General features: G+C 42.7%; 2 protein-coding genes across 5 annotated transcripts; one reads left to right on the top strand and one right to left on the bottom strand.

The window, feature by feature from the left end:
• Positions 1–331: 331 nt before the first annotated feature.
• LOC119131721 (solute carrier family 26 member 6-like) lies at positions 332–7,373 on the bottom strand. Of its 2 annotated transcripts, none has more exons than XM_037266396.1 (19): positions 7,060–7,373; positions 6,081–6,220; positions 5,885–5,995; positions 5,632–5,804; positions 5,393–5,557; positions 5,153–5,305; positions 4,941–5,023; positions 4,357–4,504; positions 3,746–3,859; positions 3,576–3,653; positions 3,348–3,443; positions 3,166–3,272; positions 3,016–3,085; positions 2,187–2,279; positions 1,973–2,074; positions 1,551–1,892; positions 1,431–1,485; positions 1,014–1,147; positions 332–935 (listed from the first exon to the last, which is right to left on the bottom strand). In XM_037266396.1, the coding sequence occupies exons 1-19, from the start codon at positions 7,197–7,199 to the stop codon at positions 909–911; spliced, it is 2,331 nt and encodes a 776-aa protein (XP_037122291.1). In that variant the 5' UTR covers positions 7,200–7,373; the 3' UTR covers positions 332–908. The 2 variants fall into 2 exon arrangements, with proteins under 2 accessions (XP_037122291.1, XP_037122301.1); XM_037266406.1 differs by having other exon boundaries at positions 1,551–1,889.
• A 2,687-nt stretch (positions 7,374–10,060) lies between these two features.
• On the top strand, positions 10,061–14,710 carry LOC119131734 (kelch repeat and BTB domain-containing protein 12-like). 3 transcript variants are annotated; one of them, XM_037266449.1, is made up of 10 exons: positions 10,061–10,226; positions 10,922–11,103; positions 11,194–11,375; positions 11,450–11,582; positions 11,758–11,991; positions 12,084–12,436; positions 12,502–12,775; positions 13,126–13,273; positions 13,352–13,545; positions 14,071–14,710. In XM_037266449.1, exons 2-10 carry the CDS (start codon positions 10,933–10,935, stop codon positions 14,137–14,139), a joined length of 1,758 nt encoding a protein of 585 aa, XP_037122344.1. In that variant the 5' UTR covers positions 10,061–10,226; positions 10,922–10,932; the 3' UTR covers positions 14,140–14,710. The 3 variants fall into 3 exon arrangements, with proteins under 3 accessions (XP_037122344.1, XP_037122336.1, XP_037122327.1); XM_037266441.1 differs by having other exon boundaries at positions 10,066–10,226; positions 11,462–11,582; positions 13,352–13,549; XM_037266432.1 differs by having other exon boundaries at positions 10,071–10,226; positions 13,352–13,549.
• The last annotated feature ends 177 nt before the right edge of the window (positions 14,711–14,887 follow it).

Genomic DNA, 14,887 nt, shown 5'->3' with positions numbered 1-14,887 from the left:
CTAAAACATTCCTAATAACCCGTGTAGAGTTTCTCCCGTATACATGGCCTTTGAAAAGAAGAAAAAAAGAAGAGAAATGGCCACAACCAACCACTGGTCTTCTCCTTTATCTGTAGAAATGGCAGGCAATATAAAAATGTGCATTTGGGTGGGTGCCATCAAACATTAATTGCATATTTTCTGTCGGCTTATTACATTGTATGATAATTATTGATTAAGCAGTTTAGAAGATGAAAACATAGTATTTTTTGACCTGTTAATCACTTTAAATTAGTTTTGATGATGCAGCCAAAGATTGGTCAACATTAAACGCCGTAGTAAAATATAAAGACATGTTTAATTTATCACAAGTTTAATAAACCACTAAGAAAAGATTTACATTCACTGGTTTGTGTTCATCCCACTAGTATATACACACATTGTCTTGTGAAAGTGAATATTGCCAACATTATGCTGGGTCCCTGAAGAAGTAAGCTCAAGATATCAGCAGGACACTTATTAAACTGTCAAGGCAATTCAAGCATATTCATTCTTGGAACCAGTAAAAAAATAAATAAATACTGGTAACAAATATATGCTCACTCTTTAGCCTCTCACACAAGCTATAAATACATGGCTATTACTCCTGTGTTAGATTCTCCCACACAACCCCCCTTCTCTGCCTCTCACAGAGCCACATAGTGTGAGAGCTTTGGTGACACCTCATCTCATTAGACAATATAACAAAACGCTTGTTGTCACAGCAACGGCTCCCTGTATTTCCATGGTAATTGTGCTGCCATGTTAAGGTGGTGGACTTTCTCCCTGTATGGGGGGGGGGGAGGAGACAATGTGGACCAATAGTGAGCAACGGCACACCACTAGTTCAAGAGGAGAATGGTGAGTTGGAACAGGCTGTCCCCTGCTGTTCACATTGTGGTGGTGTAGGAACCATCCTGGAAACGCGGAGAATCCATTTGAGCTGAGATCGGAAACTTGACGTGTGACTGATGGAAATAAGGCAATGAACTCACAAGGATGACGTCGCTCTGTCCCGGTTTGTTGTTAAGGATGTGGAGCACTGCATCATGAATGGTGACGAACAACCTGCTCTTTGGGATCAACTCTGAGAAGAAACCTGCTCTTTCCAGCTGCTCCACCACACAGGCTAATATTTTACCAGGATGAAAAACATTTTTTTTTAAAAAATGCTAAAGAGGGTGGTTTGAAAACCAGTGACCACAAACCAGAAACTCCAATTACAAACACATTTTGCCACTTGTTGTAGAACAAGTGCAAAGTAGTGAAATGTCATAAGAGATTGACGCACATTCCAAATTTTAGGGAAGGCAAAGTTATTTTTTGATTCATCTTAAAATTCCCCCTGCTAGCCAAATCTCCCTAATGTTTTGTGAGTAATGTGTGTTAGATATGTTTGGAGGACCACTGACCTTGGCAGCCAGTGAGGTAGACTCCTACACCAATATCTGTTAGGTTCTGGAAAATCTGGAAGAAAAAGTTCATGTCAATAAATGAATAAATAAAATTTGCTTCTCATAGCACCTGAGTACATTTTTCAAGGTCTTCACGGCGACGGTGTCCACAAAGCTAGTTGTTGAGAGGTCCAAGATGATGCTGTGAGGAACCTGCGCATCGGTGAGTCCTTTCTTGTCATGGCTCTCTTTCGAAGCCAGCGCGTTGCTGTCATAATACTGCGACCTTCCCATGTCACAATTGGAGTCGGACATTGTGTCGGATTGGTAGGCCTGGTTCACGTGGCCTTTACCAAATCCATTCACTGCAGATTCGGTCGCCTTCAAGGGTATACCATGCTGAAAATTCTCTTTCAGTACTGCAGTGATTTTGATCTCTTCCAAGGAGAATGTGTTATTGGACAGATTACTAGCACTCTGCTGGGGGAAAAAAGATGTTTGTCATACTTGAAATAAGGGAGGGAGGGAGGGATGTCAATTCAAAATGAAATGGAGCATACTTGATGCTTTGCTTCATTCTTGTCTGACTTTTTCTCCTGCTGCTTCAGCGTTGCATCTTGTTTTTTCTTTGCTGCCAGCAGTTTTCCAATTTGAATGCCACTCTACAAAACAAGAGTGTAAGAGTGTAGCAATGAAAGCTTGGGGAGTGAATTGTAAATTAGATAGTAATGGCAGCTCGGGGTAGCCTAAAAGTGAGCAAGGACAAATGCTAACCTTCTCTTGTAAGGCCTCCAAGTACATCTCAGCATTGGTGTAATAGATTGTTGCGGAAGAATGAAAGATTTTGAGTCCGGGAATCTCTTTAGCCTGTGGGCACAGATCAAGAAAATCAGATTCTTATTGTTTGCTTTCATGATGAATTTTGTTTTGTCAGTATTAGTAACTATTCTTGAGAAAAAAAATCACTTCAGAGGAATTCAACCCCTAAGTATTCTTTAAAATAATATGTTGTCTGTGAGGTGGCTCGGTGGTGCACTAGTTAGCACGTCTGCCTCAGAGTTAGGAGGGTGCGGGTTCGATTCCACCTCCGGCCCTCCCTGTGTGGAGTTTGCATGTTCTCCCCGTGCCCGCGTGGGTTTTCTCCGAGCACTCCGGTTTCCTCCCACATCCCAAAAACATGCTTGGTAGGCTGATTGAACACTCCAAATTGTCCCTAGGTGTGAGTGCGAGTGCGTCTCTGTGTGCCCTGCGGTTGTCTGGCAACCGGTTCAGGGTATTCCCCCCCCCTACTGCCTGATGACTGCTGGGATAGACTCCAGCACGCCCGCGACCCCTGCTGTCAACTGAAAATGACAGTTGCCAAGTTGTGGGTCACAACCTATCACGATACAGCTTCAGAAAACTGGTGAGCTATGATTGGTTGTGATCTGAGACCTGGCAACCGTGATGTCATTTTCAGGCGACAGCCAGTGGCAACCTTGCTGCCCCCTGAGATGGATAGAAACAGCTGGATTTTGCCTGTTTAATTCATATAAAACAATAATGAGAATGCAGTGATTCAACTAGTTGGGCTGCACAGAACATATACTATGGTTCTCATTACCTCTTTGTATGTGTCTACGTCCAGATATAAATTGGTGGCTGGTACTTGGCCCAAGATTGAATAGCGTGGCCTGAGAGAGACAATGACACAAAACATGAAACCACCTCACTTGCTTATCACACTCGAGTGTAAATACCGACGGGTACGTACAGCTGGGTTCGGAAGATAACCGTCAGCATAGAAAAGGCAATGGAGACAGCCAAACCCAGGTCCAAGTTGAGTAGAATGGTGGATGTGAATGTTACCAGCCACACAAGCTAGAGGGCAGTAAAAGTACAAATTAACAAAGCTGCATGTCGCCTAGCGGGATCTTTCGGAGTGTTAGGTCATACCAAGTCAACCTTGTTGGTCTTGAACAGCATAGGCACATCAGAGAACTGCTTAAACATTCCTTTTAAGTTCACAAACACTATTGTGGATAAGACAGCCTGAAGAACATGCACAGATAGCCACAACATCATTAACCTTCCAAAGCAGAGGTGTAAGCACCAGGATGAAACATTCAAGAAAGGCATTTGAACTTTCTTTGAAGGCTAAAAAGTCGGCCGAGAAACCAATACCTTTGGGAGAGCTGCAAAAAGAGATCCTATTTTTAAGACCGTAATCAGAACGATGATGGAAGAAATCAGTCCTGCGACCTGATGAAACACGCAATGCAGTCTTTCAGCGTCACATGTGAGATTAGGAAGGAATCGGAGATATTTTTTTTGCCAATGGCAAGTTGCTTTACTTGTGTTCTTCCCCCAGTACTCTCCTGAATGAGGCTCCGCGACAGGGAAGAAGTCACGGAATAACACTGAAAACAGCCGCCGATGGTGTTGCTAAGTCCGAGAGCAACCAGCTCCTGGTGGAACAAAAAACAAACAATATTCTTAAGTTATATTTGGTGTTGTTACATTAACAACCTATGTCGTGTAAGGAGTGTGTTCAATAATATTGGTGTACTGCTGGTTAACTTTATAGCCAGGTCAACACATCGTTGCCACACTGAAAGCATTGGCAGGCGTATTTAAGCAGCACAAGTGTGATTAGAGCTTGTTCTGCATTAATGATTAATGAGAGTAGCTCGAAGCCTCTCACTCAGTCTTTGCGCTTCGCATACCTTCACACATTACTGTCAAAAAATAATGAAAACTGCTTCCACGTGATATCTTGAATTGAAAAACTAAATTTTGCCTCAGGGTTTCAAAAAATTAGAAAATAATACTTGTACAAGCAAAGGGAACATTGAGAAACACACTAATGAAGGAAAATCAAATGCTGGAGAGTAATTTTCACTGAATTTGATTTTATTTTTTGAACAAATGGATGGAAAGGCCAAAATTGTTTGTCTTGCCTCACCTGGTTGCTATCCACTTTGTAGCCATGCTTGAGGGCAAACGTTTTACCAAGAGAAATGTTGATGGCATAGCCCACAATGGCAATGGCAAAAGCGTCACCGATCAATGCAGAGAACAGCGTCACATCTGGAGCTCGGGGGGCCTTAAGCCTGGAATGGAAGAAGATAAGCGAGATAAGCGAGGATTAGGTGGAACACAAAGAACTCATGAAGTTTAGTAGTTATCTCAAGATCTGCAGAAACATGGTGGAATCCATATTTGCCGATATCAGTTGACTTATCTCCAAAGGAGAAAGCTCAACGATTGTTTCCTTTTGAGGCAGTCATGCATGGCTGGGACTGAATTCAGCGATTGTAAATATTTGTGTCACACATTCTACAGGTGTTCTTTTGACTTAACATATTTTAATAATCCCATTTGTAATAGTTTATCCACTATGACTACTGTCAGAAGAAGTGTGAATATAAAGGACACAAAAGAGTATCTGTAATAAGGGGGGGGGGGCTCAACAATTATTTGTACGTCTAAATCCGCTATACTGCATGTTTGACAACTTGCTGCCATCCTAAAAAAAGATATACTCACCCACTTGGGATCTCACCGACAATATCAATGTTGTATTTTGTAGCAAGGCCACAAAAATGTGTGATGATTGTTGCTGCAATGATCTGCAAACATAAGGAGTGCACGAGATAATATCAGGTTGAGGTCAACTTTAGCACATGCAAATATGAAATCTGCCCGTTGACCTTGAGATTATTATTATTGTGCTAAAGATCTAAATCAAAAGGACTTACCATGATGAGTTCTATGGGAATAGGCAGGGGCAGCTTCTGCCTGTAGTATTGATTGAGCTCTTTGATCACAATGAGAATGGAGAGGGCCACCAGACTCACCACCAGCTCCGGTACCACCGTCTGGGGTAGCAAGCGGCATATTTCCACCAGAGTCTGTTATGAAAAAGGCTAAGAATTAAACCGGGCAAGAAACACATCCATAATTGTTTGGAAACGACGAGCTTTATGTGTCGTACTCACGTAAATGAGCGAGAATGGACCGGAGAAGCGAGCTGGAGTTACCCCAAACAAATATTTGAGCTGGGAGCACAACACATGGCACGCTGATCCTGTGGTGTATCCTCGAACCAGCGGCTCAGACAAGTAAGTGACCACGAAACCAAACCTCACCACACCCAACAGGATCTTGGGGTGAGGGAAAGAGATCTGGTTGAAGACCTCAGCGTGGTAGAAAGTTCGAGACAAAAGTAGAAACGCACCTGAAACAATCCTGCTAGGACTGTGAGCGAGCTGGCTATCTGCACTCTGTAAGCATCCCGTTCGTTGATATTTACACTTCCTGTCCCATTTGTAGCATTAACAAGGAAGTTACTATCAGGAGCCAACCGCTCGGTCACACTCCCGATCATGATACTGATCACTGCAAAGGTACCTGAAACACAAAACACCAATTCATCAAGACTCATGCAAGGACGTCTGTGTCTATGGAAACATCATCTGTGTTCCACTCACCGATTGAGATGTGTCTAGAAGTGCCAAAGATGAAGTAGACCAGAACCGGGTAGAGAGAGGTGTACAAGCCAAACACTGGGCTCAGAGAAGCCAGAAGAGCATACGCCATGCCTGATAGCAAATCAGAGCACAGGCCATGCCAACTACTTTCCCATGTTTTCTATCACTCATTTGTTTATTTATCGATCTGACTGACCTTGTGGTAAATGCATGATGCCCACGCTGCAGCCGGCGATCAAGTCCCCCATTGCATTCTCTCTGATGGCGTATTTAGGCAGCCATTCAAGAACAGGCACCCAGTTCATCAAAACTTGTTTGGCACGGGGCACAGAGCACCTGGGACAGTCAGTAGACATATGGACATTAAAGCTTGTTGTGAATACATTTGCTGAAACTGAATAGGGCCTCGCAGTTCAGAGGTCGTGGAGCCAGCCTTCCTGTGTGGAGTTTGCATGTTCTCCCCGTGCCTGCATGGGTTTACTCCATTTTCCTCCCACATTCCAAAAACGTGCATAGAAGGTTCTTTGAAACGTCTAACTTGTCTGTAAGTGTGAATGTGAGTGTGAACAGTTTGTCTACACGTGCCCTGCGATTGGCTGGCGACCAGCTCGGGGTGTCCCCCGCCTCTTGCCCAAAGTCAGCTGGGATAGGCTCCAGCACACCCTTGACCCCAGTGAGGGGCTTATTCAAAGTCTTGGTCCACTAAAATGTAACATCATGAGAATTGCAACACATGCTACAAAATTTCCCCAAATGTTACACTGGACGACACTGTGTACAAATATAAAGACGGTGTTTTCCAACTGAGTGATGAAATGCAGGAAGTGATAAAGCCACTTGTTGGACCTGGCACTCAAATTCTGTTTGGACTTCGGTGGTGAGCGATACAAACTACAATTTCAGTTATAAAATTGAATGAATGAGAAAAGCTCTCTCACATTTCTGTCATTTGATTTTGTTACATCACATCATCAGGTTTTGTGTACCTAATGTTGTGGCACTTAAATGTCCAAGCAATGTGATTTTTATGGCTACAAATCAATACTGTAATTGTTGCTTGCCGATAATCAATGGTTTTCCTCAATCACTACCAATTCGTCTGCAGGCATATTTACAACCATGCAAATAAAATCTCACATCCATTATCGCTTTTGATTATTGATGGTGGTTGTTACCTCATGGAGCCTTTGAGACGTTCACTGAAGGTTGGCTTTGTAGACCATATCCCTTTTTGCGCCACCTCATCCAGGGATACCTCATTCAAAACTTGTCGCTGCACCGAATACTCCACCAAAGAGCAGTTCCTATCCTCCATGTTAGTGTATATTTTTCTTTCCTGGATGTAAAACCGGTTTCCGCTTTGTGCCAGAGGATCCTCTAAGAAATGAAACTCACACAGTTGCACATCAATTGCTGAGAAGTGAGTGAAGTTGCCTGCATGTGCTCTACTGATTAACACGGCCTATTTCTCAAGCTGCTATTGGTCAGTGGGAGTGACTGTTGTTTTCCTGCCCTTATATGACAACCGCCCGAGTTTGCTTTCTGCACAAACATAATGTGATGGAAATTCTACTTTAATTTTGATAGTGTCAGCTGTACTCAGAACAAGTAAAAAAAAAAAGTAAAATGTATTTTTTTTTTCAAGCCAGCAGCATTAATCATAACCATCCCTCATTATGTCATGTTGTAACAGTGAATTAAGTTGATAACATTTATAGTCAAGGACAGCTTAGCCCTGGCTCATAGTCACACAAAAAAAAACTTTTACTTTGCATTATCTTTTTGATGTTTAATTTGAGCAAGTTAATGTTTAGATAGGTACTTGTTAAAATGACAAATGTCATTATTGATGGGAGTTTAGCTTGCATAATGACGGAGGGGGGGCGGGTGATAAACATGTAAGACAAAGTCTTTATTTTATTGCACAATTTATGGCAAAGCCACCATTACGACTGATACTTTTCGACTAGCAATTCAATCACTGTTGCTCTTCACAAATAGGAAATGCGAAGTGATTTCATTATTTTTAACTTTCAGTTAAAATACACATTTTGTTTGACTCTGTCATGAAATGTCTCATTCTAGCATTATCTTCCTGACATGATGTGTTGTTATTGTGACCTTGTGATTCCCCGATCACCCCCCCGTAGGAAAAAATGCCCATGATGCTCTGCGTTTCACGTAAAAGAGCAACCCACTCATAGAAGGGGAGTTATTTTTCTGAGAGGAATGACTAACAATGTGAAAAGAAAGAGGAAGCATTCCCGCACATATTAACCCTGGCAGTTATCACATACATGTAAATGCCTGCAGTTAATAATATTTTGATGATCAAGCAAAGCTGAAACAACATCTCAGGGGATGAGCAAGAAACAAAAACATCACACTTTGCCCAAAAAGCATCATGAAGAGTATTAATGTTTAAATGAGAGGAGGAAAAAACCAAGCTAAAATAAATAATCAGACATGTACTGATTTACATGATGTGACGCATATTACTACTAGAGACCTAACATATTTGCGGTTATGGAGCTAGGCAGAAAGACAAAGTTGGGTATTTTTCCAGTCCTAGTTTTTTTATTATTTTTGATTAAGCTTGATGATAGCAGACATAAGGAGACAAGCTTTCTGTCACTCACAAGAAAGTGAGAATTATTATCTGTATAATTAGTGGTTAGCACCATCTCCACTGAAGCTCAAGGTCAAATTTCAGCTTTGCATTTTCACCTTGTGCTTACTCATTACATTTTTGAAGTGTACCTAATTTTGTGACTGGTACACATCTCTCAAAAAATGCTTATTAAAACCATAGACTCAATTCACAAACATTTTTCGTGAACCATTTAGGATGAAACTCTCGTCAGGTTTACCGTTGAGCTTGAGATGAGCTCAACCCTGGTGGTCAACCATTACAATCACTCAACCATCCACAAAATAAGCGTGACTATGACAACAGCAAAGGTTTGTTGATGTCAGTGCAGCGTAATTTCGAAAACCGTCTAACTATTTCCACACACAGTGCAGCACACGGTGTAACAAAACAAAGTAACCATTTGTCCGAGGTCCGTTTAATAAGTGACACCTAATCAGGAGCTGTGTGTACGTGCGCGCCATCACACTCTAGATGCACTTTAAGTTGGCCACGGTTAGAGGTGGACACTTGAATTTGGTCAAAGAAACTGGCTTCTATTTTGAATTGAAAAAAGTATATTTTGGTCATATTAATAATAATACAACAAACTGAGAAACTGAGGTCACGCCATAAGAACTGAGCAGGTCACGTTATCTGAAGTTATCTGAACTGTCACTTGCTGTATATTACAAAGTATCCAAAAAGATTTGATACAGACGGATGTCAGTGTTGCCAAGATAATGTGTACTTAAGATTTGGGATGATGTTCCCAGGACATTTTGCCCACCGCTGGGAAAATAAAAGGCAGCCGTGACATCCCATTATGAGATCACTTGCTTATCGGAAGTTGAATAGTTGTGACATACGTCATGAAAATAAAACTACATTCAGAAAATATATATCTCATGTACAAAGAGTATAACAAGCAAAGGTGTTCATGGTTTCTTATCTTGATGTGTTTCTGCAATTAAATCCCTCTGTCAGTGGAGGGGTAGCCTATTGTAAACAGGGAGTAGGATTACTCAGAGTGAAGCAAGAGATGATTTCTGGATGATAACATTTTGTAAGAAAAATGTGTTTGCATTTCTCGAGATTGGCTGAAAAGTGATACTCCCATCGATGTAGTTGCGATCCCACTATTTGGGGGATTTTTGGGGGTGATAAATTGTAACTATTGAGTTGACTTTTTGAATATAATTCCACTGTCTACCACTAGATGGGAGCATACCATTTTGTTTAAGTGCTCATTATTTTTGTATTACTATCATTGTTAGTTTTAATATGTTTGTGTTATTTTAAAAATGTGCTTAAAGACCTTTAATGAAATAAGTGTCATAATTGCTCTAAGAAATGCAGATGAGTTTTTAAAATAGGATATTTCTACAGTATATTGGAGAGTTCACTCATTGTGCAGGTGGTCTGGTAGGGAATTACTGTATATCAGTGTACGTGCAAACCTGTTCAATGTGTGTGTTTGGAGGGGGGGACTCTAGATATTTATTTGTCATTGGCAGCCACTCGTGGAAACCTGAAGAAACCAAAGGTCCAAGTAGTCTTGCTGGTCTATTTTAAACCCTTCTGCCAGTAAACACTTGCCCACCGCCTTGCCCGAAGTACACAAGACAGGATTAGCAGCCATCACAACTACAACTGAGAGTAAAACAAAATCGAGCCCAAAGACGGCTGAATGATCTGAGTAGGACACTCCTGGTATGATTGCCACAAACGGCATGCTTTGCTACGAAGTCATACATGCATGTGACTGCTAACATTGCAAAATTGCTTTGTGAAAGCTGGCCTGCATGTTAGCACTCAAATGTGCAGTATTCCTTTCTCCGACAGTGTGATTTCAGTGGGAGGGTTTGAAGGCACATAGCACAGTCGATGAGTGCTAGCCTAAAAAATCTGAACTTGAAGGTTCAGATCCAGGCTCTGGTGTTCCATGATATATTTAATGCCAGAGATCATGTTGTGCCCTTCTCCATAATGTTACTTTTTGAACTTGTGATGTTATGAATTTGCCCTTAGACCATGGCTTGGGCATTAAGGTGTAACTTTAATCCTCTCTAAATATAAAGGCTATGCACACTTGCACAATAAATAAATAAATAAATAACCTCACTGAAAATCTCACACTCACTGAAAATATATATTTTTTTCCAATTGTGTTGAACAGAATATAGGTCTCATTTGTAATGGTGTCAAAAGTTTTTTGTTATTTCAGTCTTATTTTTCTATTTTACAAAAACCTGGCATTTGAACAGGGGTGTGTAGACCTTTTATAATTATGTGCTATAGAACATGAATAGTATAACAGCAATGCTATTAGTCTGTGAATGAAGACTGCCATTTTCTGCATGCACAGCACGGATAAGAAAATGTTTAAACAATACGTCTGTGCGCAGGCATCAGTCGAATGGATACTCTCCTGGTGGCCACCGCTCAGGCTGAGCATGGAGCACATCTTCTTAGGCAACTGGAGAAGATGAGAACTACCCAGGAGCTCACTGACGTGGTTCTAGTTGCTGGCGGCATTTCCTTCGCTTGCCACAAGGTGGTGCTGTCTGCATTTAGCCCATACTTCCAGGTGCGTGTCAGTCCAAAAAGTAGTCTCCCGCAACGTTAACACTAATAGGAGTTGGTTCATGTGATCATTTTAATTTCTGTCTATGTCCAGGCCATGTTTACATGTGGTCTAAAAGAAACAAGGGGAGGCGAAGTACCCCTGAGAGACACTTCAGCTCACAGCTTGGAGCTTCTTCTGGGATACATGTACCGCGCTGAACTCTACCTGTCCAACGACAACATCCAGGCAGTGTCTGCTGCCGCCTTCCTGCTTCATGTCGATGGAGCATTCCGGTGGGAAAAAGACTGGGACCATTTGCTTATTAAATGAGTGGGACATTCCAAGTAAAACATTGACGCTACTGTAGGTTATGTCAAAGGCACATGGAGGCCAGGATGGACGCTTCCAACTGTGTTGGTCTGTACCACTGGGCCAGAGACTTGGGGGCCACAAGTTTGGCTGACTGTGCTTTTCGATACCTTTGTCAACACTTTACACAGGTGCAAATTTCACTTTTTTGTGTGTCCATGATGTTGAATTGACTGATGGCAATGATGGCTTTGATGCTCGAGCACCCAGCAGAGCAGAGGCCCTCTTGAAATCGCGGTTTATTCTTCTTCCGCTTGTTCTTCTTCAAATTGTGTTGCCAGTTTACAGTCAGTTTTTTTTTCCAAGGTTTGTGAAGAAGAGGAAGTTCTGGATTTGGATGCTCAAAGTCTTGCAGATCTGCTGGCATCAGATGACCTGAACATCTCCCAGGAGGAGGTGGTGCTGGAGCTGGTGTTGCGTTGGGTGGCGAAGCGGCGAGGGGATTCGCAGAGGGAAGCTCAGGCTGTGGAGTTGCTCGGGCGTGTCCGGCTGGAGCTTGTGGATCCCGTGTTCCTGCAAAAAGCGAGGAGGAGAAACCCGGTAGGAATAGAAGAGGAAGATAGACACGCCTTTGGGTTGCTCATGTGACAAGAACAATATATTCATTGTTTATTGTGTATGTTGTGCACCAGGTTTTGCTGCGAGACTTTGAGTGCTTTCGGATGTTTGACACGGCTCTCCAGAACTCATGCCAGGCATCGGCCCCGCCTCGACAAACACTTCGCTACGGGATGGAGACCACCAACTTCCTGATCTGCTTGGGAGACGTGGACAAGGATGGGGTTCCATCCCGGCGTGGGGGCCGTGCTGATCAAAATTTTTGCTTCGCTCCCCGAGACAGAAAGACTCACTACATACCTTCTCCTCTGAAGGGCTCAGCGGGGTTTGGTCAGATCTCAGGGGGCGCTGTGACTCGTGACAACACCATAGTGGTCGCCGTAGAGGCAGAAGATGAACGTAGAATGAAGAGAGTGGATCTCTACAGGTGGACACAGGAACTGCGTGTCACTATTTTAATTCACCACCTGACCTGGTTTGTTCGTGTTCCAGGTACAATCCTGCCGAGGAGTCTATCTGGGTCGAACTTTGTTCGGCGGAACATAGGGACATGTATGCTTTCGGGCTGCTGGGTGACGCAGTCTACGTGATTGGCGGTCAGATGAAAGTGCACCATCATTACGTCATCACAGACAGTGTGATGAGGTGGTCGCTGAGGAGAGGTGGCAGCTGGATCTCTTTCGCCCCGCTGCCTCTTCCTTTAGCTTGCCACAGCACTGTTAGCCTCAAGGATCGTCTTTATGTGTTGGGAGGATGGTCGCCACAGGTACAAACATGATATTTGATGAATGAAGGCCACAAATGCGATTAAAGGGGAAGTACGACTTCACGAACTAACCTCGGCTTGTAAACATTCACACTGTGAGCAGGCCAACGTTCGCCACGGATGCTAAGTCGGTAGCATGACTTATTTTGTACTGTATGAAAATGTAATAGAATTGCAAAACAAGGCTGCATTCAAGACTCCCCAATAGTCTTTTGCTGTTCCATTTATCTTTATGAACATGGCCATGGATTCTAATTCTGAGACTATTCTGCAAAACTTAGTTATTAGATATCATACAGGATGTGGAGTGAAATCCTGTGACCCTAGTGGCTTTGTTTTCCCTTCTACAGAGCCATCCAGATGAGGAACCAGACAAGCTGAATAACCGAGTGTTTCAGTTTGATCCCGGTAAAGACCGATGGAAAGAATGCGCTAGGATGAAGTGCTCCAGGTATCGCTTTGGCTCTGCCGTTCTCAATGGAGAAATCTACATTTTAGGTCTGATCTCAAGACAACAGATGTGTATGTGTGATGGGGAAAAAAAGCAGGGAAAGGTGATACCGTTGTTTTCTTCAGGTGGCATTGGATGTGATGGAGAGGACCTCGGCCAATCACGTCGCTCTCTGAGCTCTGTAGAGATTTACAACCCGGAAACAGACACATGGAGGCTAGGCCCGACTCTGCCCATGTCCTTGCTGTCCCTCCGAAACAACACCACAAATGCAGGAGTAGTGCAAGGGAAGCTGTATCTCTGCGGATACTACAAGGGGGCAAGTAGGTTTCGAATTCTAGATAAGAGGTTATTCAAAACTGGATTTTTTGGGGGGTAAAAACACAGCTTTAATTTTAAAGGCCATATCACCACGCCCGATAGGTCAGGGATTATCAACCAGTAGTACGCGGCCCTCGAGTGGTCCGTGGCGTTATTATAGGTGGTCCGCGAAATCGGAACTGATAAATTATTGTAACATTTTCAAAAATAAAATTGATTTCTTATTTAGACTTGATTTATTATCCAGCTAATTTTGTGAATCATTTCCCCATCCCAATGATGTCAAATGTAGCTAAGATTCCCAAAATAGACATACAGATGCGCACAAATAGCCTATATAGGTCTATCCTCCTTCGGTGCAAAATAAAATAATTTTCTGCCAAAGCAGTGGTCCCGAGTTGCCTCTTGGTTGTAATGGTGGTCCCTTGGACAAAACCAGTTGAGAACCCCTGCTATAGATAACAGTGTGTTGTAGAGTCTCGTAAACCGTACTTTATATGTATGTTGTCTATTTTGGCTACAGGCCGTCATGAGATCATCACCAAGGAGGTTTTGGAATTGGACCCTGCCGAGAACGTGTGGGCAGTGGTAGAAAGACACGCAGCAATGCACGACAGCTATGATGTCTGCGTTGTGGCTAACCTCAATCCTCGTGACCTCATCACACAATGAGACTTCCCTTTATGGCTCGGAGGGACGACAACGTTTGAACCGAGGAGCCGAGGGAGGCGAACTTCTGACCTTATAAGAAAATTTATGGCCTGAGTTGCCCTCCCGAGAATTGCAAACTGACTGTGGATGTGAGAACTCTGGACGGTCTTGTTGAGCAAACAAGCCGAGGTTGGGGTTTTCTGCAAATGAGGAAAGTAAGGTCTTAGATAGTCAGTCATAAAGTTAGGAAATTTAGATTGCGTGAGTTTTCATGAGACTATGAATGAATCTATTGTTTAGATTGAAATGATGTTACTATTGCATCATTGCACTGGTTAGCATTTTACATTCTTTGTAATTGTGTTTTCTTTGCCCCTGTTAGGATTTGCTTTAATGAGGCTAAACAAATTAACTGGGCTTGCTTTTGACAGAATGTCTGTGTGGCTCTTGTGGTGGGAAGTAACAGAGCACATTTTTTCAGGTATCTGCATGGGAGTGTTTATTTTTCTGACGAAACGATGCAAAAAATGGAGAGAGGTCAAGTCAACCGTGGTTGAGATCTTGATTGAAAAACGGACAGCAGCAACTTGAAGGAACGTGAATAGAGGGGCACTAATAATGATGCGAGCCACATCCAGGCATTATTTAAAATTATTTGGGTTTATATGTTGTCGGCTACAAGAACAAAA

Source organism: Syngnathus acus, chromosome 2 (genome assembly GCF_901709675.1).
Source record: "Syngnathus acus chromosome 2, fSynAcu1.2, whole genome shotgun sequence".
Taxonomy (NCBI): Eukaryota; Metazoa; Chordata; class Actinopteri; order Syngnathiformes; family Syngnathidae; genus Syngnathus; species Syngnathus acus.
This window is presented reverse-complemented; position numbering and strand designations above follow the sequence as displayed.